The sequence below is a fragment of the Botryllus schlosseri genome, chromosome 13 (assembly GCF_051294905.1).
Source record: "Botryllus schlosseri isolate E-star chromosome 13, Bs_hap1, whole genome shotgun sequence".
Lineage (NCBI taxonomy): Eukaryota > Metazoa > Chordata > Ascidiacea > Stolidobranchia > Styelidae > Botryllus > Botryllus schlosseri.
In genome coordinates this window covers 17,212,157-17,228,457 of record NC_137248.1, presented here as the reverse complement: position 1 = coordinate 17,228,457, position 16,301 = coordinate 17,212,157, and the positions used below count along the sequence as shown (strand labels likewise).

Here is a 16,301-nt window from a genome sequence, read left to right as displayed (position 1 = left end):
ACTTGATCCCAACACTGCGTGAAAGTATATCATACAAAAAATCTCAACTTTTATTCGAAATATGCTTGATCATACATGCAATGCATTAAATATTACAAGAATTGCTTCATGAGCCGAATGAAATCGTCTGACGGGCCGTATGCTGCCGACTTCTGGTATATTTGACACTATTGTGCGTTACGTCAATTGGTACGTGGCTATCACAAAGCAAATACGTTTATACACTGAGTCTAGTTAATTCTTAACCATTCATGATTATTGTTTGCAAGGGGCAATTAACTTTGCTTATGGAGCAGGGAACGCACTGATTGAACATGGTGTGAGACATAACGACTTGCAGCATTGAGTAATTACGACAACAAAGTCACAGAGGGCTTGTCACTGCTAGTCACTGCTGGTAAGTGGTACCATTATGAAAAAAATTCCCATGATTAAATCGGTAGATATCGGAGATTTTACTAATATACTCTGACCAAGATCACCAGCATGATCATTATCTACTTCGTGTTTATGAATGGCGATTATTCACTTCACGTTGGCAATAGTGATTAGTAGGGCGGTTTTTTTTCACGTAAAAAAGGAAAATGTTGACATAAAAAATCAAAATTTTGACTTTTTTTTACCTAAACAAACTGAATTTTGACCAAATTTTGACCTAACCTATGCAAATTAGGTGTTTTCCCAGATAATGTTAAAAGTGTACCACTCATCTTCATTTCTGGTTGGAACTGGCTGTCCTAACGAAGTAGTTCGGCCTGAAAAAAACGTTTTTGGCTCAAAAACAGGCAACTCTTTACATGAAAAAAACAATATTTCAACGAAATCTTGCCCAATGCAGAATTCAAGTATGGTTACAATACGTATTATGGTGGAAATATTTAAATTTTGTTGTAGTGCAAGATATACTTTACTACATTCTTGGGTAGAAAGTGCATGTCCTTACTAAGAAGCTTGATAAGGACGTTCAATAGCGGCAGTTGTTGGCTGACAACACTCAAGTTGTGCCTACACGGCTGGTAACACACCGTGTTGCTTCTTTCTGGCAATGTTGTCTACATCACAATTTTTCATCATGCGCTTCTTAATATAAGAATGATGCAGTGCCCAAGAAGTCTTTCTTCGGTTATGATATTGCGGTACGTTGGCCATAACACCATGTCCACCTATTTGTTTTATTTGACCGTTTATGATTCACAATGAGCAGACAATTATCCGTTTACAACGGTAGGCCTATAAAGAAGGCTACAAGCTGCAAAATATCAAATGATAAGTGACAGTGGGAAATCTACGATACAAATGAAATGCAAACGTCAAAAAAATTTTGACTTTATGATCAATTTTGACAAATTTTGACCTAACGCTACAATTTTGACAAAATGTTGACAAATATTGACATGTCAAAAAAAACGCCCTAGTGATTAGTGATTACATTTCTAGTCACGCAGGCCAGAGGTCTCATGTTCGATTTCTGCCCGTTACCCCCATAATCCAGCCACTGATGAGGCAAACAAGTAGGCTACTGGTCCTAAGCCATGGTAACGAGGAAGGAAATGCGGCATAAAACATATGCTACCACATGCAGGGACTCGTTGTTCATCTTATCAAACGTGGCATGAGCCAACTGACTCAACAATTCCTAAAACATTCGTGTATACGCACAGTACACAATATATATTCGTTATGTAGGCTACATATGTAGGCTATACTGGATAACTTATGTTTTTCATCGCCAATTCGGATTTTGGATACAGCAGAAATATTGCGTCTGGCTAACAATACTTGTGCCATAATAAACCAAATACAAAATCTTCAACTTCGCATTCATCGATCGACAAGATTAACAGCCGACTAGTGAATATATATGTTACAATAAAATTGACTTCCTAATACGTAGGTCTGTCCACGAATGAATAACATTGTCATACGTTATCAGGATACGCTGAGGGACGCTACTTTAATGGAGGTATATTCTCATTATATTTCTCGATTCTCTTACTTTACAAGTCATCCCTGTCTCAAATCCAGCGCCGGAGCTTCGAAATGTTCCGACGAATAAATATTGCCAAGTGAAGCGTTCTTTTTGTCGCATAACATCTTAGCAGCAGTCTGATCTGACCTAATCTGATCTGTATGGTCGAAAAAATACCACAGTATCTTTATTGTCACGGATAACATGCGTTATGTTCTTTGTGGTGGCATACAAGGTACATATTCGAAGTTTAACATAGTACATTCTTGTGTGGCGTCATAATGAGTGATACTCGAATATTCGACTCGAAGCATAATAAGTGATTCAGAGTCGAATCACTTAGGTACTCGGGTTTGCCCCAGCCCATAGTCGAGGTCCGGTTTCGGATTGGAACCCGAGCCCCACTCGACTAACTACTGATATAATAATTATATGAGCTATATCGGGATCAAATCAAAGTTGTTATAACCATCGGGTAGGCCTACGGGCTCACACCATTTGCTTCGAGCTCGATGTACATATCCCGAATTCACCTCTGCGATTGGCAATACGGGGAAGTTCATTGTATTGGGTTTTGTTTTATTGCTTTGTGTGACTACTAAATTAACTGAGAATGTGGTAGAGATCTTTGCTCACATTAAATTTAGTACTGAACCCAGCTCTTAACTTGAACATGAATTTGGGTCAAAACACCAAGCAATATAATCCTTTATGATACGATGAAGAAATATACGGCCGAATAATTTTGTAACTCTCAAATATTGTAGAGCTCTCAAGAATATTTAGTTAATCATTTTGGCCAAAAAGCTTCAAAGCATCTTTTATGCACAAAAGGGATCATCCTCAAAAGTGGTACAGTGCCTTTTGGATTTCGACACTCTGCGCGCTGCAGGATACAATGCCTATAGTTTGAAACAGTTTGTGGAAAATAACCCGAGCTAGTTTGACGGGAGTGTTATAACGGGCAATTGACAATCCAGAAGTACGCTTAATTCATTTTACATGAATTAAAATAAACCACTGCATTCATGGAAACGTCGTCGGTGTGTATTGCGCCTGACGAGCGACTAAAAACGTCATGATTTGGCAGATTTTGTCGAATGTTAGTTTACAATGATAGCTCAGGGATATATTGAACTATTGTTATACTGTATAATCATATGTTCTTACTATGCCATCTACTACTGCGAGGTCATTTTTCTTCAGCTCCCCTCATACCGCCTCCTGAGTCCAACGCCCCTATTTCGCTCCCTAAGCAGCTTCGCCTCTTTAAAATCCAGGTCGCCCCTTTGAAGGGGGGTAGGGGGATGGGGGCGCTGGAGACAAGGTTAAGAACCACTGATCTAACACAAGCATATTCCACTAAACAGCGGTCTAACTTCTTCAATATCTCATAAATAAGCAAATGGAACCATGTCCATGAAAGCAATCATGGCTTTGCCGTGATGTCCGCATCATAATTAGGCTTCCATGTAGGAAGAAATTCTGGTATTGTTTTCAAATCAACTCATAAACAGGTAATCGTGTCGCATATCGTAAGCACACGGTCTCGACTTCAACTTATTCTTTAGCAATACTTCTCAGTATTAGCTGTGAACAAATGTGGTAAAATAGTTAATCCATTTGGAGGTCATAAATCAAGCAATCATTTTTCAGAATAAGGACAGCTCAATGATGTTGTATTATCATTTTCAAGAGCGTTGTGTCATAAACAGTTTAACAAAGATTGCTCTGCAGCAGTGGTTCTCAAACTGTGGTACGCCTGCCTGTACGCCACTGGTACGCGAGACCTTTTCAGGTGGTATGCTAGCGGACCGGCGATTTTTAAGTATTCAATCTACCATTTGCTGTCGTTTTCAGTAAACCACTATGAATACTCGAGTGGCGACATAGCGTAGTAGTATAATCCACAGCTACAACACCGATGGATTGTGGGTTCGAGTCCGACCGAGTTCGACTCCAGAATTCCCACCTAAGTATTGGAGGTTTATCCAGGCTCCTCCTCGCCATCGCATCCGTGTAAGCGGTGTTTTCTAAAAGCCTGTAAGTAGGCCGTTCTACAAGTGATACCGAATAAAAATGAAAAAAAAAAACGGCTTCTACGTGAATGAGGGGGTGAGGAGGAGCCTAGATAAATCTCAAACACTTACGTATAGGCATTCTGAAGTCGACCTCGGTCGGACTCGAACACTTACCCCGATGGTGTTGCAGCCGGGGATTATACCACTGAGCTATCTCGCCACGCTGGGCTTAAGGTGATAAGCGGTGTAGTAATAAACAAATTATTGGCACGCGACGGGAACAAGTTTGAGAAATACTGCTCTACAGGCTACGGTTTTTTGTATAATGTGATGCCCATAAGATAATTTATTACAACGAATCTAGATATCAAACGAGCTAGAAAAAGGGGTGCGTCATTACATAATATAACTTCGATTTTCAGACCAGATGTTTAGCTGCCTACTTCAAATGAAGCATGACTTAATAGAATGAGTAGAACACACAACATACAGTATAGTCACGTTAATGGTAGGACATGGAACCCACTCTTATGCGAACTAGGCTACTCATGGGGACTACCATAAGCCGGCAACTGACACAAAGGTCCATGGTTCTTGACTCCATCAGTCTCGGCGTCAAAACCGTCTCTACATTTCTTCGACTCTTCGTTCACAGCCAATATGATGCGATTTTTGCGAATTAAAGGTGTGGAATTTTTATATTTCCCCTCCCACCTTTCAAAAAGAGCCTTTGTTCCATTGGAAAGGTAAGTTATACCATTCTGCGAAAGAAATTCATACGGTTAGAACAGCAGATAACAACGGTTTTAATTATATACTCTGGCGACCAGCAACATCTAATCCGTGTTATATTGAATGACGATTATTGACTTCACGTTAGCAAGAATGATTACATTTGTAGTCATGCAGGCCAAAGCTCTCATGTTCGATTCCACCCGTTCCCCCATGAATCCAGCCACTGGTAACCAAACAAGTACTGGTCCTAAGCCAGGGTAACGAGGACGGAAATGCGGTTTGAAACATATGCCACAACATGTATAGGGTATCGTTAGTCATCTTACCCGACGTGGCACGAGCCACCGACCTAAAATGGTCGTGTATACGCACAGTATACATTCATTATGATTCCTATGTATAACTTTCGTTTGTAGTCGGCAATTTTGGATAATGCAGAAATATTGCGTCCGACTAGCAATACTTGTGTCATAATAAATCAAATACATAATCTTCAACTGTAGCGCATTCATCGACCGACGAGATTGACAGTAGACTAACTCATTGTAAAATTGACTTCCTAATACGTCGGCCTATCCACGAATGAAAAACATAGGCAGACGTGACCAGGACAAACTGATGGACGCTACATAAACAGTGGTATTCTCATTATAATTATCAACTCTCTTACTTTCCAAGTCATCCCTGTTTTAAATCCAGCGTAAGGGGATTCAGAAAAATGACTGGATGCAACTACCGTTCGAACATACTGCGCCAGAGCTTCGAAATGTTCCGACGAATATACATTGGCAAGTGAAGCGTTCTTTTTGTTGCATAATATCTTAGCAGTAGTCTGATTTGTTGAACCACGACCTTTAACTTCAACGAAGAAACAATATTCGAGATAGTTGACCGCACATAAACCTGAAAAAATTGCAACGGTTGAAGTTTGCCGTTTTTCCTATTGTTATGAGGATTTGAGCACCAATATTGCGATGGTTTGGCAATAACTATGTACTTTGCGCGTTCTTTGAGATCTGTTACTAAAGTACGACGCTGAATTCAAACTTCCTGATTTGGAGCCCGTAACGTTGCCTTCCGCATGATTGATGCTTGATATGTATCCATCTGAACTGCTTCATCGCTACGATGGGATTTAATGGATTTTGAATAAATGTTATGTTATAATTATAAATGTTACAGATTTCTATTTAATTGGCCAAGCACGATTGTGAAAGAGCAAATACCAGTATATACTCTTCTCATTTAATTCGATTCCACACCCGCAAGCGCAGTTGAAAATAAGCACTTAACAATAAGTACAATAATGAGCAAAATTTTCGAAACAGTAATTTTGATTAGAGCGTGAAATTGGAAAGTGGGTTATTGTGTATGCCTGAGAATTGGATTTCATTTTCTTTGTCAACGTTCATCGGGAAATGCGACAATGCAGCGGGATTTATTGTTGAAATCAGCTATTAGTTGCCGCGATGCAAGCTACTGGAAACTTCTTTGCCTTCGACGTAAAAGACAAATTAGCATTGTATTTTGAATTAAGTTCTCTGTCGTTTGGTCATATCTCACTGAGGGTCCACAGTGAAAATTTCAGGAAATGTAAATCGCTATCTGAAAAGATTGAGAAGCCCTGATACATGCGATCCATGCGCATTGAGCGTTGATTGTTCTTTCGAGAATAAAATCACTAGGCATTACGAAAAATCTCCCGCTCCCTCGGCGGAGCCATCACGCCATACCGTGGTTCTTGTTACACAACTTTATGAGCACAGCATTGTACTGTGAATTGAATCACTAGTCACTCTACTACACCACCTTCCCGGCGTAATCTTGTGAGGGCTTCTTCTTTAGCCAATTCTGCTAAGTTGGCCTTGATATCACTTAGAGTAGCTCCCTAGAAATTCAATGATAAGGGTATGTAAATAGCATTTAATGGAGAATGGGCAATGCGTTCAATCCAGATGCAAAGTAATGCCATATGAGCATTATAAATATTTTGCTTATTTCTCTAATTATAATTGCTGCAGTCGTATATTCGATGCTGCCTCTCACATGTTATAGATTACGACAATTGGACATAAACTCAGAGCGTATCTGATGACTTACTTGGGTTACAGATATTATTCTCTCTAGTATCTCTCATGGTATATAATCCCATAATAATCTCGGGGATTTGCAGATATATAACTAACTTTGCAATTTCCAATAGATCTCCACTGTCCGCCGACAAGTCTCCTCGCACAAAATTGTCCTATAATGAATTCGTGCATTGTTAAGAACATGTTGATTGTACTGCATTCTTGTAGATATCGGCGACTATTAACTATAGTCGATTATTGATATTTCTATTACCATATTTCGGAAAAGATTGCGGATTGCCCTTGTCATGAAGACGAACCACACCCTATTTGAAATGAAGTGGAATATTATTATTCAAGCCACTATATTCCAATCGAATTTGAGAATCTGTCAAGATTAAGGTTTTCAGTTTAATTGTTTGTATAAATTATAGAGCATCGTTGATATTTTGTATTCGACGTTATTACGTATTATATTATACAGGTATACTGAATCCGGATCGGGATCTGATACGTAATCCGTATGTTGCCAACCTCTGCGGCAATTACTCTGAAGTCACAAAAAACAATATTTACAACAATTTCAACAGCAATTACAGTGGCTGCAAGACTAATGGATTGCGGGTTCGAGTCCGACAGAGCTCGACGCCTGAATTCCTACCTAAGTGTTTATTTAGGTCCCTCCTCGCCCCCTAGAAGTGGGCCGTGCTGCAAGTCTGCACCTACGGAATAAAAATGAAGATAGTTGGCATGTTGTAAATCAGTGGTTCTTAACCTTGCCACCAGCGCCCCCCAGGGGGCGCTGGCGATCTTGAAGGGGGCGGAAACGCTCAGGGGGCTCAGGGGGCGGTGGGCTCAGGGGGCGGTATGGGGGGCGCTGGAGAAAAATGGCTTCGCAGTGGATGATGTGGTGATAGGACATATCCTTAATGAGTATTCAGAGCAAATTAACACCGAAAACGTCGTTACATATAGCCTTCAAAATACATATAGGTTTAATTGTCCATGGGCGCCCAAATGACTGACACCGAATGTTCCTGTCTTGGCAATCCGAACCCCAGAAGACGAATTCCATCTGGCAGGGAAAAATTATATGTCAGTAAAGAAATATCAACCTGAAATCGTGTGCGTCTTTTAGTTTAGTACGATTGGGCGACAGGGATATTCCTGCTGGACGATATTCCCGTTGAGCGATTCTATATTTTTTGATATTGCAGACAGGGGGTCAGGAAATAACATTATGCAACGAAGTCATACCAACGGGTTCGCCCACCCGAATATGTTTAATTATTAGTAACGGGCCCTACAGTTTCCAAGAAACCTCACAATGTTCGCTTTAAGTTTTGATTAGTCTGCGCACACTCAACGACTCACTGCGCTGACCCTTGGACAACAGTGCGTAACGACTTAAAAAAGGTAATAACTCCGGATTTGCTGTGCGCAACGTAGATTTTCTGTGTGCAGAGACCGTGTCAGTACTGCGCACGTGCGCAGCTTAGAGGAAACATTGCACCTCACTCAACTCTACCGGTAAATGTGTTTACGTGAGCAGAGAGAGGATAAAAATTGATCTCAATTTACATGCAATACCCGGTGATATTGACCAATTCAATCATTAATTAGTGAATTTTTTCGCACTTCGCGCGAATAGGCGAGAATAGCTGCCTCAGTAAATGGACACCCAATGTAGATACCTAATAGGCAATCAGCAAATAGCGGACAGCCTAATGGGGGTCTGGGAGTGAAGTCCCCCGGAAGTTTGGTTTATCACCCGATGGGGCCCAGGACCAACGTCTTTAGTTTGGGGGGGGGCTGACGAAGTGCTGTCACGGCCCTGGTAACGAATAATTGTACTTGCGGGCACGCCCGAATATGTTTAATTAATAATTACGTGCCCTTTATTTTCCTATACAACAGCTCACTCAGTGCTACTGGTAAATCTGATTACGTGGGCTGAGAGGATAAAAAGTTTATATAGCGACTTATATATGTAATTACCACCTATTCATTCATGCATTATGGAGAATTTTGGTACTTAGGGCGACCAGGCCACACAAACTTTGCTGACCATCAAAATCACGATATGGGGTTCGTGGGGGCGAAGCCCTCAGAAGTTCGGTTTATCATGCTATGGGTACGCAAGGCAATTGTTTTTAGGGGGGTTAACGAAGTGCTGTTACGGCCCTCCCTCTTACTCATTGTCTTTATTACATTCCTTACAATATGAAGTTGGGGGGGGGGGCGCTGGAGCACGATAATTTTTGAAAGGGGGCGCTGGAAGAAAAAAGGTTAAGAACCACTGGTGTAAATGAACATGCGGTCGACAACACCATGAACACTACAAACAAACAGGAAAACAATTTCATATAACCTATCGGGCATGCAGCGCATATTCTTGTTTTATCGCGTCAATAAGGAATCGTATGGTCATACCAAGAATATTTGCTAGGATGGTTCAAGTGAGGCGTTTTCAACAAGGCACTATTTGCAGCGCGCTTTGTGAAAGCGGATGTCGAACCAACATGCACAAAACTAATGACAGATCTGGTCCTATTCATACCGGATATATGTCGTGTGCTCTAACGTTTGTACGGCGGCATACGCGCAATCGCGCATTGATACGTATCACGTTGATTAAAATATGGCCACAAACAATTTAGATACAATATATGGAGCGAGGTGTGTTGTGTATACTTGTACCACCGTCGGCTAAGTGAATGGAGTGGTACGATTATTGGGGTGAATGTTGTACAAAAAAGTGAAATGAACCAGATTCACATAGCCGCACTCTAGTGACCATTCGGCAATAACCATACCATTAATGGTCAGGTTAGCTCGTGCGAGGGATCGGATCCATCCATTCGTCTTTATCATATGGCTAATCGTCATGGAAAAGTGTATATATAATTATTACAGGCGATTACCTAACATTCTCACCTTTAACAGAAGATGACATCCTGGTCAAAGAGAGATAGACCAGCAATCTATGTAAAATAGCTGACGTCTTCATTCCGTTCCTCGCCCGATGCAATTCTTCGAATAGGTATATAATCTAACCGTGTCTCTGTACCACAGTAATCTAAAGTAGATGCAAATCATCAATAACGTACGGATCACCATTCATAGTGACGGTGTTTTGTTACAAAGTTTCTGGTTGCATGTACTGGTGAAGAAAAAACCCGGCCGTTTCATTTCCTTCTTCTGCGAAACATTGAATCATAACTGCAATTATGGAGCCGCAAACAACAGTCAAATGTTCGCTGCGCTCTAAATATGATGTAGCCTCAAATTAAAGAAAATCATTTGGAAACAATTTTGGCGGCAGACATTGTCTCTAGACGGCCACAATATTCCAACTGCAGCTTTCATAAAATTATCACAATTCCACTCTAAGCTTCCTAAATAAAGCTCCGTGCTGGTGTCGCTGCTGCGCGTCTTCACTTCTTGACCATTTGCGCGATCTCGCCCGACCTCTTCACCGTCGCACTGGCTCAAAGCAGTTTCTCGTCGCGACATCCGTCTTATCGTATAGTCCCGGTACTTGAGGTATTACGTCCCAGCAAACACCCGATGTCCAGTTGACTTCCTGCGGAAAAGACGCAGGACGCCCAGTGTTACTTCCCTGGAGTGGATTTGTCGACTACTAGAAGCGTCCTAAACACTTCCTGAGTTGGTCTACTATGGACGTGAAGCACCTCCATATGGACTCATTGGATCTGCTGTAAACGTGACGTGACTCCCTATGGATGCGTCAGACCTACTGTGGACGCGGCGTGACTCCCTATGGATATGTCATTTACCACCTGTTCTATTCCTCAGGATTACCATATCAGGACTCCCCTCCTAACCTGGTGCAATTACATGGAATTCAACATCATATAAACTAACGAACTGTTTATATTGGGTTACTGTAAAACAACAATTGCAAAATACAAGTACAACATTAACTAATGAACTATTACTGGTAAACAAAGTTCAGGCTTACGTGAAAAATCGATCAGGAAATCACTACGAATAAATGTGTCAGTGGGATTTTGCATGTAACAGCAAGTTCTAAGTCAATTTTATATTACCATTACAAACATTTCAATTGAAGTGCATCATGAAATTAGAAATAAACGTGTCACATGACTTTGAAAAAGTACAACTGCTAATACAACTTAAACAGGGAAAAGCATGGAGCAATCATAATAAAATTTACATTGCATATTATAAAACGATGCATCATTTGCACCGCATCATGTTAAGAGCGCGAGTGCGTATTCGCAATAAACTTGGTTGCAACAACAGTTTTGTTCTTGGTCTTTGTTTTGCCTGAAACATATACAACAATGTCAGCAAATCATTTGTAGAGCCACTCTGCTGACATAGCACATGAAATTTGCGTCAGAGCTGCTTCAATTTCTATTCCCTCATGCATTAATTGTGATCCGCTACTTCTACTTGTGCTGAGTGATAATTTATGACGATACTACAATGTCTACTCGAGTACGGGAGCTTCTGACGTTGTGATACAGAGTATGAAACCCGTCAATCAAATTATATTGTGGAAACACCTCAAGTACATACTTCAGTACTTTCCAGAACTTCTACTTTACCTAAAATAGTTTTGATAAGCCATGTATATAGCTGCTTGAGTGCTTGAACCCGAGTAGAACTACATTGCGTTACTCTTACTTGTACTAGACTACTGACGCTACAAATATTTCTAATTGAGTGCTGAACATGATTGCTTTCCTTATCTCTGTTTAAAAGCATACAACTACGACATTCCTCAAGTCTCCATATTTTGACCATGTCGACACTTGGAAGTAGTTTGATGTCTTGTAAATCGCTATTTATACTATTTAGTACGGTACTAACGATGAATACTTTGACCACCTTTATTTGGAACTTATCACCTACTACAACTAGGGCTTGCCACGAATCTGAATAGAGCAACGATAAGTCGAAACAGATGATCTTTTAGGGTACATAAATTGTATTCAACAAGAATTAGAATTCCGATTCTATGTACCACTGCGAGGCCTAAAAACATAGATTCGTCATATCGCAGAACACGGCACATGTACGATCGTGTGAATGACAAATGTATTGTCTCAAAGTACAATAAAATAGGAATTATCTTAAATCTAAATAACATTCTTCGATATGATGTAGAGCCGGTATTCATTTTCTTCGAATTCGCATACGAGATAGATATTTCAACTTTTCCTTGTTCATAATGTTGTCACATCATATAGAGCAGAGGCTTCAAATTCAAATGTGGTCGCAGGTCAATTTCCGGATTTTTGACGACGCAGCAAGATAGGGATATTCAATGTATAATTTCCATGTAGGCCTTATTTGACGGCAGCTTGCAGACAGGCATTCCACAAACATCTCGAGAATGTAATTTACTATTGTATTATTTACGTTTGACACGAAAAAAATCACAGTTTTGAATATTTCAATAAAATTATTTTTGTGCTGAGCATAATTTGTTAAAATAATGAGTTATAGAGATGATGCAATAGGATGCATCATGACATCATCAAACTCTGGGTTATACTATTTCAGTTGGTGGACCTTTGACGTGTCACAGTTGTATTTTAAAATCTACTGAAATTTGATCTGGTATCAGAGCATTTGAGCAGTGTAGCCTAATCCGGGTTTTGATATAGTCGTGATATGTAGGCTGTTGCTACTGTCATTACCAAAGTCAAATTAATTCAGAATTAGATGTTGGCTTCGATTATTATTGGAACATATCAACAACTTTAGCCATAGTAATAGCATTGTTTCTTAGCCTTAGCGACCGCACACTTCATGCTACTCATAAGATTTCTAGCAGCCCAAAATTTATTTTCAACACAATTTCTGATGGTACCTATATTAAAATCAGATAGTCAATTCACATAAAATTGCGCATAGCACGAGAACCACAGCATATAGGTCTAATTCCATGATGCATATCGTACCACAAAAGGGTCTACGGGCCCTGTTCAAGAACCCCTGGGATAGAATAGAGCACAAAATCTTCTTTTAGAACTTTTTACTTCATTTTGAAGTGAATTTTACAAGTCTGGTAAATGGCTAATTGTACAGTAGAAATTCAAGGCGTTGCAACTATTTAAACTCCGGTGCAAACAATATGTACCTTGACCACCAACTATGATTAAACGCTAAGAATGCCTACGCAACACCTCGACCAAATCAACTTTTTCAAACTTATTATTTGTATACTTTCCAGAAGTGCATTATCTACTTCCATTTCGAGTAGATCTAACGCAACTTTAAAGTTGTTACCTCTAGGTGTGTATAAATCCATAACATTATATCTACTTCAGTTCAAAAGATGATTACTTTCACAGCCTCTGGTTTCCATGAAGCGTATTCAATGTTTTATACCTTTTGACTTTTTCCTGAGGATGACGCAGCACCGATTTTACAGCAACGCTTGTTCCATGTGGCAGTAGTTCTTCCGAAGGTTTTTGGTTCCAGTCATCAAGACATACTTTGTACAGTGTTCTTGACGTTGTTGAACACTATCAATTGAAGACATTGCCGATCTAAATAATCAAAGATATTATAATGTTTGTAGTGAAGCCATTTGTCAAGAAGCCAAGCCAGGAATCTAGAATATCCTGTAAAAAAAGACAATGAAGTTCAAGCTGGACCATTCGCACATTCTACTCACTACAATGACTAATCAGTAGGGCTGAGCACATTGGTATGGTTACTCAAATCTCGAACGAGTATCAATTCTTATGATTCGAGCCAAGTATGTGACTATTTTCAAGACAGCCTACTGAAATTACACGCTCTGTGCCACTATAACAATGCAGTTTATAATAAAATTATAGTTCCACCCTGCACGTTTTAGCAGCCCGATTGCGAACCACCGTCAATTGTATATTTCCGCATCATCGATGGCACTTTTTTCAGGGTAATAAATTGCTAATAAATGAAATATCATAAATCATCATATATAGTTCGTAACTTCAACTTACATAATTTAACATCTTGATCCATGAACAATGCACCACTGCGGCGCCTTCCTCTGAAGTTTAGAACTACATAACATTGCCTGTTCAATATCTAGTCTCCTGGTAGAAATGAAGTAACTTTGTATACACAAACACAGATATGTCCCATCCATATATAGTAAGAATCCATTGATAATAAGGTTGTGTTTACTTATCGAGGCAAGATGACCATGAGCAATCAGCCTTCCTTAGGGCCCATCCATAGCCTACTTTTTTGATACTGCTGCAATGTAGGCAATGTTTCCGTGTATATATACTAATATCGAAAGTTATAATCAAGCAATAAAAGTATGCACGGAGGCCGTGCCAACATTGCGGTAACATTGCCAACAACCCGTCTGCACCAGGCCATGAACATGTTAAATTTATAGAGTTTATAATTGGTTTAGTGTTTGAGTATCCTTTGATTAGAGCGAGGTTAAAGATGGGCTAACAAACTATTATAATGTTGTTCCTAGAATACCCTAAATATAAACCAATATTGCCAAAAATTCTTACATGTTCACTGAAAGCCTCAATTATTTTAGTAACGCTATTATAGATGGTTATGGTTATATACTGTTGTGGACACAAAAATACGAAAATGGATGTTAATGTGATGCTACAATCTTCATGCATCCACAAATTCAGCAATCTCACATTCCATAAAGGAACATTCCACATTTCTATAAGCCTATACATAATATTTCAAAATTCAGTACATACCGATATGTTATAAAATACCGGTACATTACTTTATGCGGCATCTGGTTTGCTGATTGGGTCCTGCAGTCCTAGGAAATCCTTGTAAAACTTTTCACAGGATGCACATGAAATGGCAAGTTATTGCTTGTGAGACATTATGGAGCAGAGCACAATAAATCAGACTTCTATGATCAATACATTATCATATAGTATCAAATGTAGCCTACTACAAGAATTATCGGCTTGCATGAGTTACCGATTAGCAGCGGGTCGATCAATTCCGTCTCTAGGTGATATTACAGCCGTGTCACTATAATCATATAATCGAATTCATTATATCGCATTAGCAGTTCATGATGATCGAGACTATTGCTGTTTATTAAATATAGCACTCAAATACCAAGCTCCCTGCCCTTCCGGTACTCATGATAGAGACATCTCACAGTCCACGCTGTTAACGTTTCCAATTATGAACTAAACCATTACTGTGATAATTCGTCCCTCCGCCATTGCTACATACGGTGATCAAATTGAATTACACGCGCGGCGCATGCGCGATGCTCGCCAAATAGAAGAAGGCAGGCTTCTGGTTTTATGGTTGGATGAATCTGAAGCAACAGGCGTGTTCGACTCCATTATCGAAATAGCCGAGAGGATTGCTTACTGCGTTGTTCCGTGATTGGAATAGTCATCACAATCCCATCATGACGATTATCAAGTTCTGATATCGGAATATTTCACATGCATTACGAGTATTTGCCCCTGATGTGAGCATTTTCGACCCAGTAATGTCACAATAAAATAAGCCACTGTGTCTCTGTATCGCACATTATATCGAGCCTCTTTAGCACTGTGCGACTGCAATGATCGAGAACCGGGCTTGTGAAGTTCCACGCGATGAGAAAGTCACACCATATCAACATTCACGGCTTCACTCCACTAGATTTCACTTGTATCATGACTGTATACAACACAACTTATTCAGCATTGACTGCAGAATAATGCACATTTGAGTTCATAGAAACGATTTCCCAGTAAGGACATCCAAATCAACTCCTGTGTTGGTGGCATCAAGGCATCACACTATTATGACATCCACTGGAATGGTCATTGGTGACTGGCATAGGAGCACTCTTAAAGTTACTTCCTCTGGGGGTCTCTTGGAGTTACATGATTGGACGTCAATTTGTGACCTACTGAGCAAGTCCTCAGTCACTAAAAGTGGGACGTGGGACGACTGGGCACAATTGTGGACGTACCCGTAAGTCCATGGGAGATCGGGTGTTTGCTGGGTACTTTCATCCTTCATCATTGCGATCATTCGGTTGCATTTTGTTGTAGGACTATGTATGTTGCTGTACTATACGTGTCAGTCTTAATTCGGCTGTATGTTGCTGGTGCTGTACATTGGGGTGGTTCACTAAAAAAACGTTTTTCCGGATACCAGCCATTCACTGATTAAATTGTCCGATACCCCTGCTGCACGTCAAATTTGGTTAAATTCTAACAAGTATAAGCAGCCGCAGAACCAATTAAAATTTTTAGTTTATTAAAAGAAATTGAAAAAAAAATCAAATTTTTCTGTCAACCCCATCAAATTTTTGAGTTGACTCCAAAAATTTCAAAACGATCCCTGGCCCTCAAATGGTCAGCCGATAACAGCTGATATTTCTTCTGGCTCAACATTTGGATACAAGCTGTACCTACCGCGGATATATACATGAATATCCGCATTAAAAAAAGTATTTATGAACGTTGAAACGTTGCTGCTCGAACGTATTATCGGCCCCCA

General features: G+C 39.9%; 1 protein-coding gene and 2 long non-coding RNA genes across 7 annotated transcripts in view; 1 reads left to right on the top strand and 2 right to left on the bottom strand.

Moving 5' to 3' along the window:
- The window catches only part of LOC145454145 (uncharacterized), a 184,737-nt gene that overhangs the window by 167,097 nt on the left and 1,339 nt on the right, over nt 1-16,301 (top strand). The gene's annotated exons all lie outside the window — the stretch shown is intronic.
- LOC145453984 (uncharacterized) lies at nt 2,475-10,327 on the bottom strand. Its single transcript, XM_080331945.1, has 5 exons — nt 9,735-10,327; nt 6,912-6,970; nt 6,535-6,613; nt 5,396-5,628; nt 2,475-4,751 (listed from the first exon to the last, which is right to left on the bottom strand). Exons 1-5 carry the CDS (start codon nt 9,805-9,807, stop codon nt 4,533-4,535), a joined length of 663 nt encoding a protein of 220 aa, XP_080188071.1. The 5' UTR covers nt 9,808-10,327; the 3' UTR covers nt 2,475-4,532.
- Nucleotides 10,356-15,768, bottom strand: LOC145453985 (uncharacterized). Of its 5 annotated transcripts, none has more exons than XR_013919995.1 (4): nt 14,560-15,768; nt 13,790-13,885; nt 13,188-13,324; nt 10,356-11,111 (listed from the first exon to the last, which is right to left on the bottom strand). It is a non-coding gene; the product is annotated as an uncharacterized LOC145453985 (long non-coding RNA). The 5 variants fall into 5 exon arrangements; XR_013919997.1 differs by having other exon boundaries at nt 13,188-13,348; nt 14,560-15,760; XR_013919994.1 differs by lacking the exon at nt 14,560-15,768 and having other exon boundaries at nt 13,790-14,531.

Coding starts and splice junctions, on each gene's coding strand:
- LOC145453984 (XM_080331945.1), bottom strand. CDS start 9,807: ATGAAGACGTCAGCTATTTTACATAGATTGCTGGTCTATCTCTCTTTG. Junction 6,971..9,734: donor GATGTCATCTTCTGTTAAAG/GTGAGAATGTTA, acceptor AATTCATTATAG/GACAATTTTGTGCGAGGAGA. Junction 6,614..6,911: donor GATCTATTGGAAATTGCAAA/GTTAGTTATATA, acceptor TTGAATTTCTAG/GGAGCTACTCTAAGTGATAT.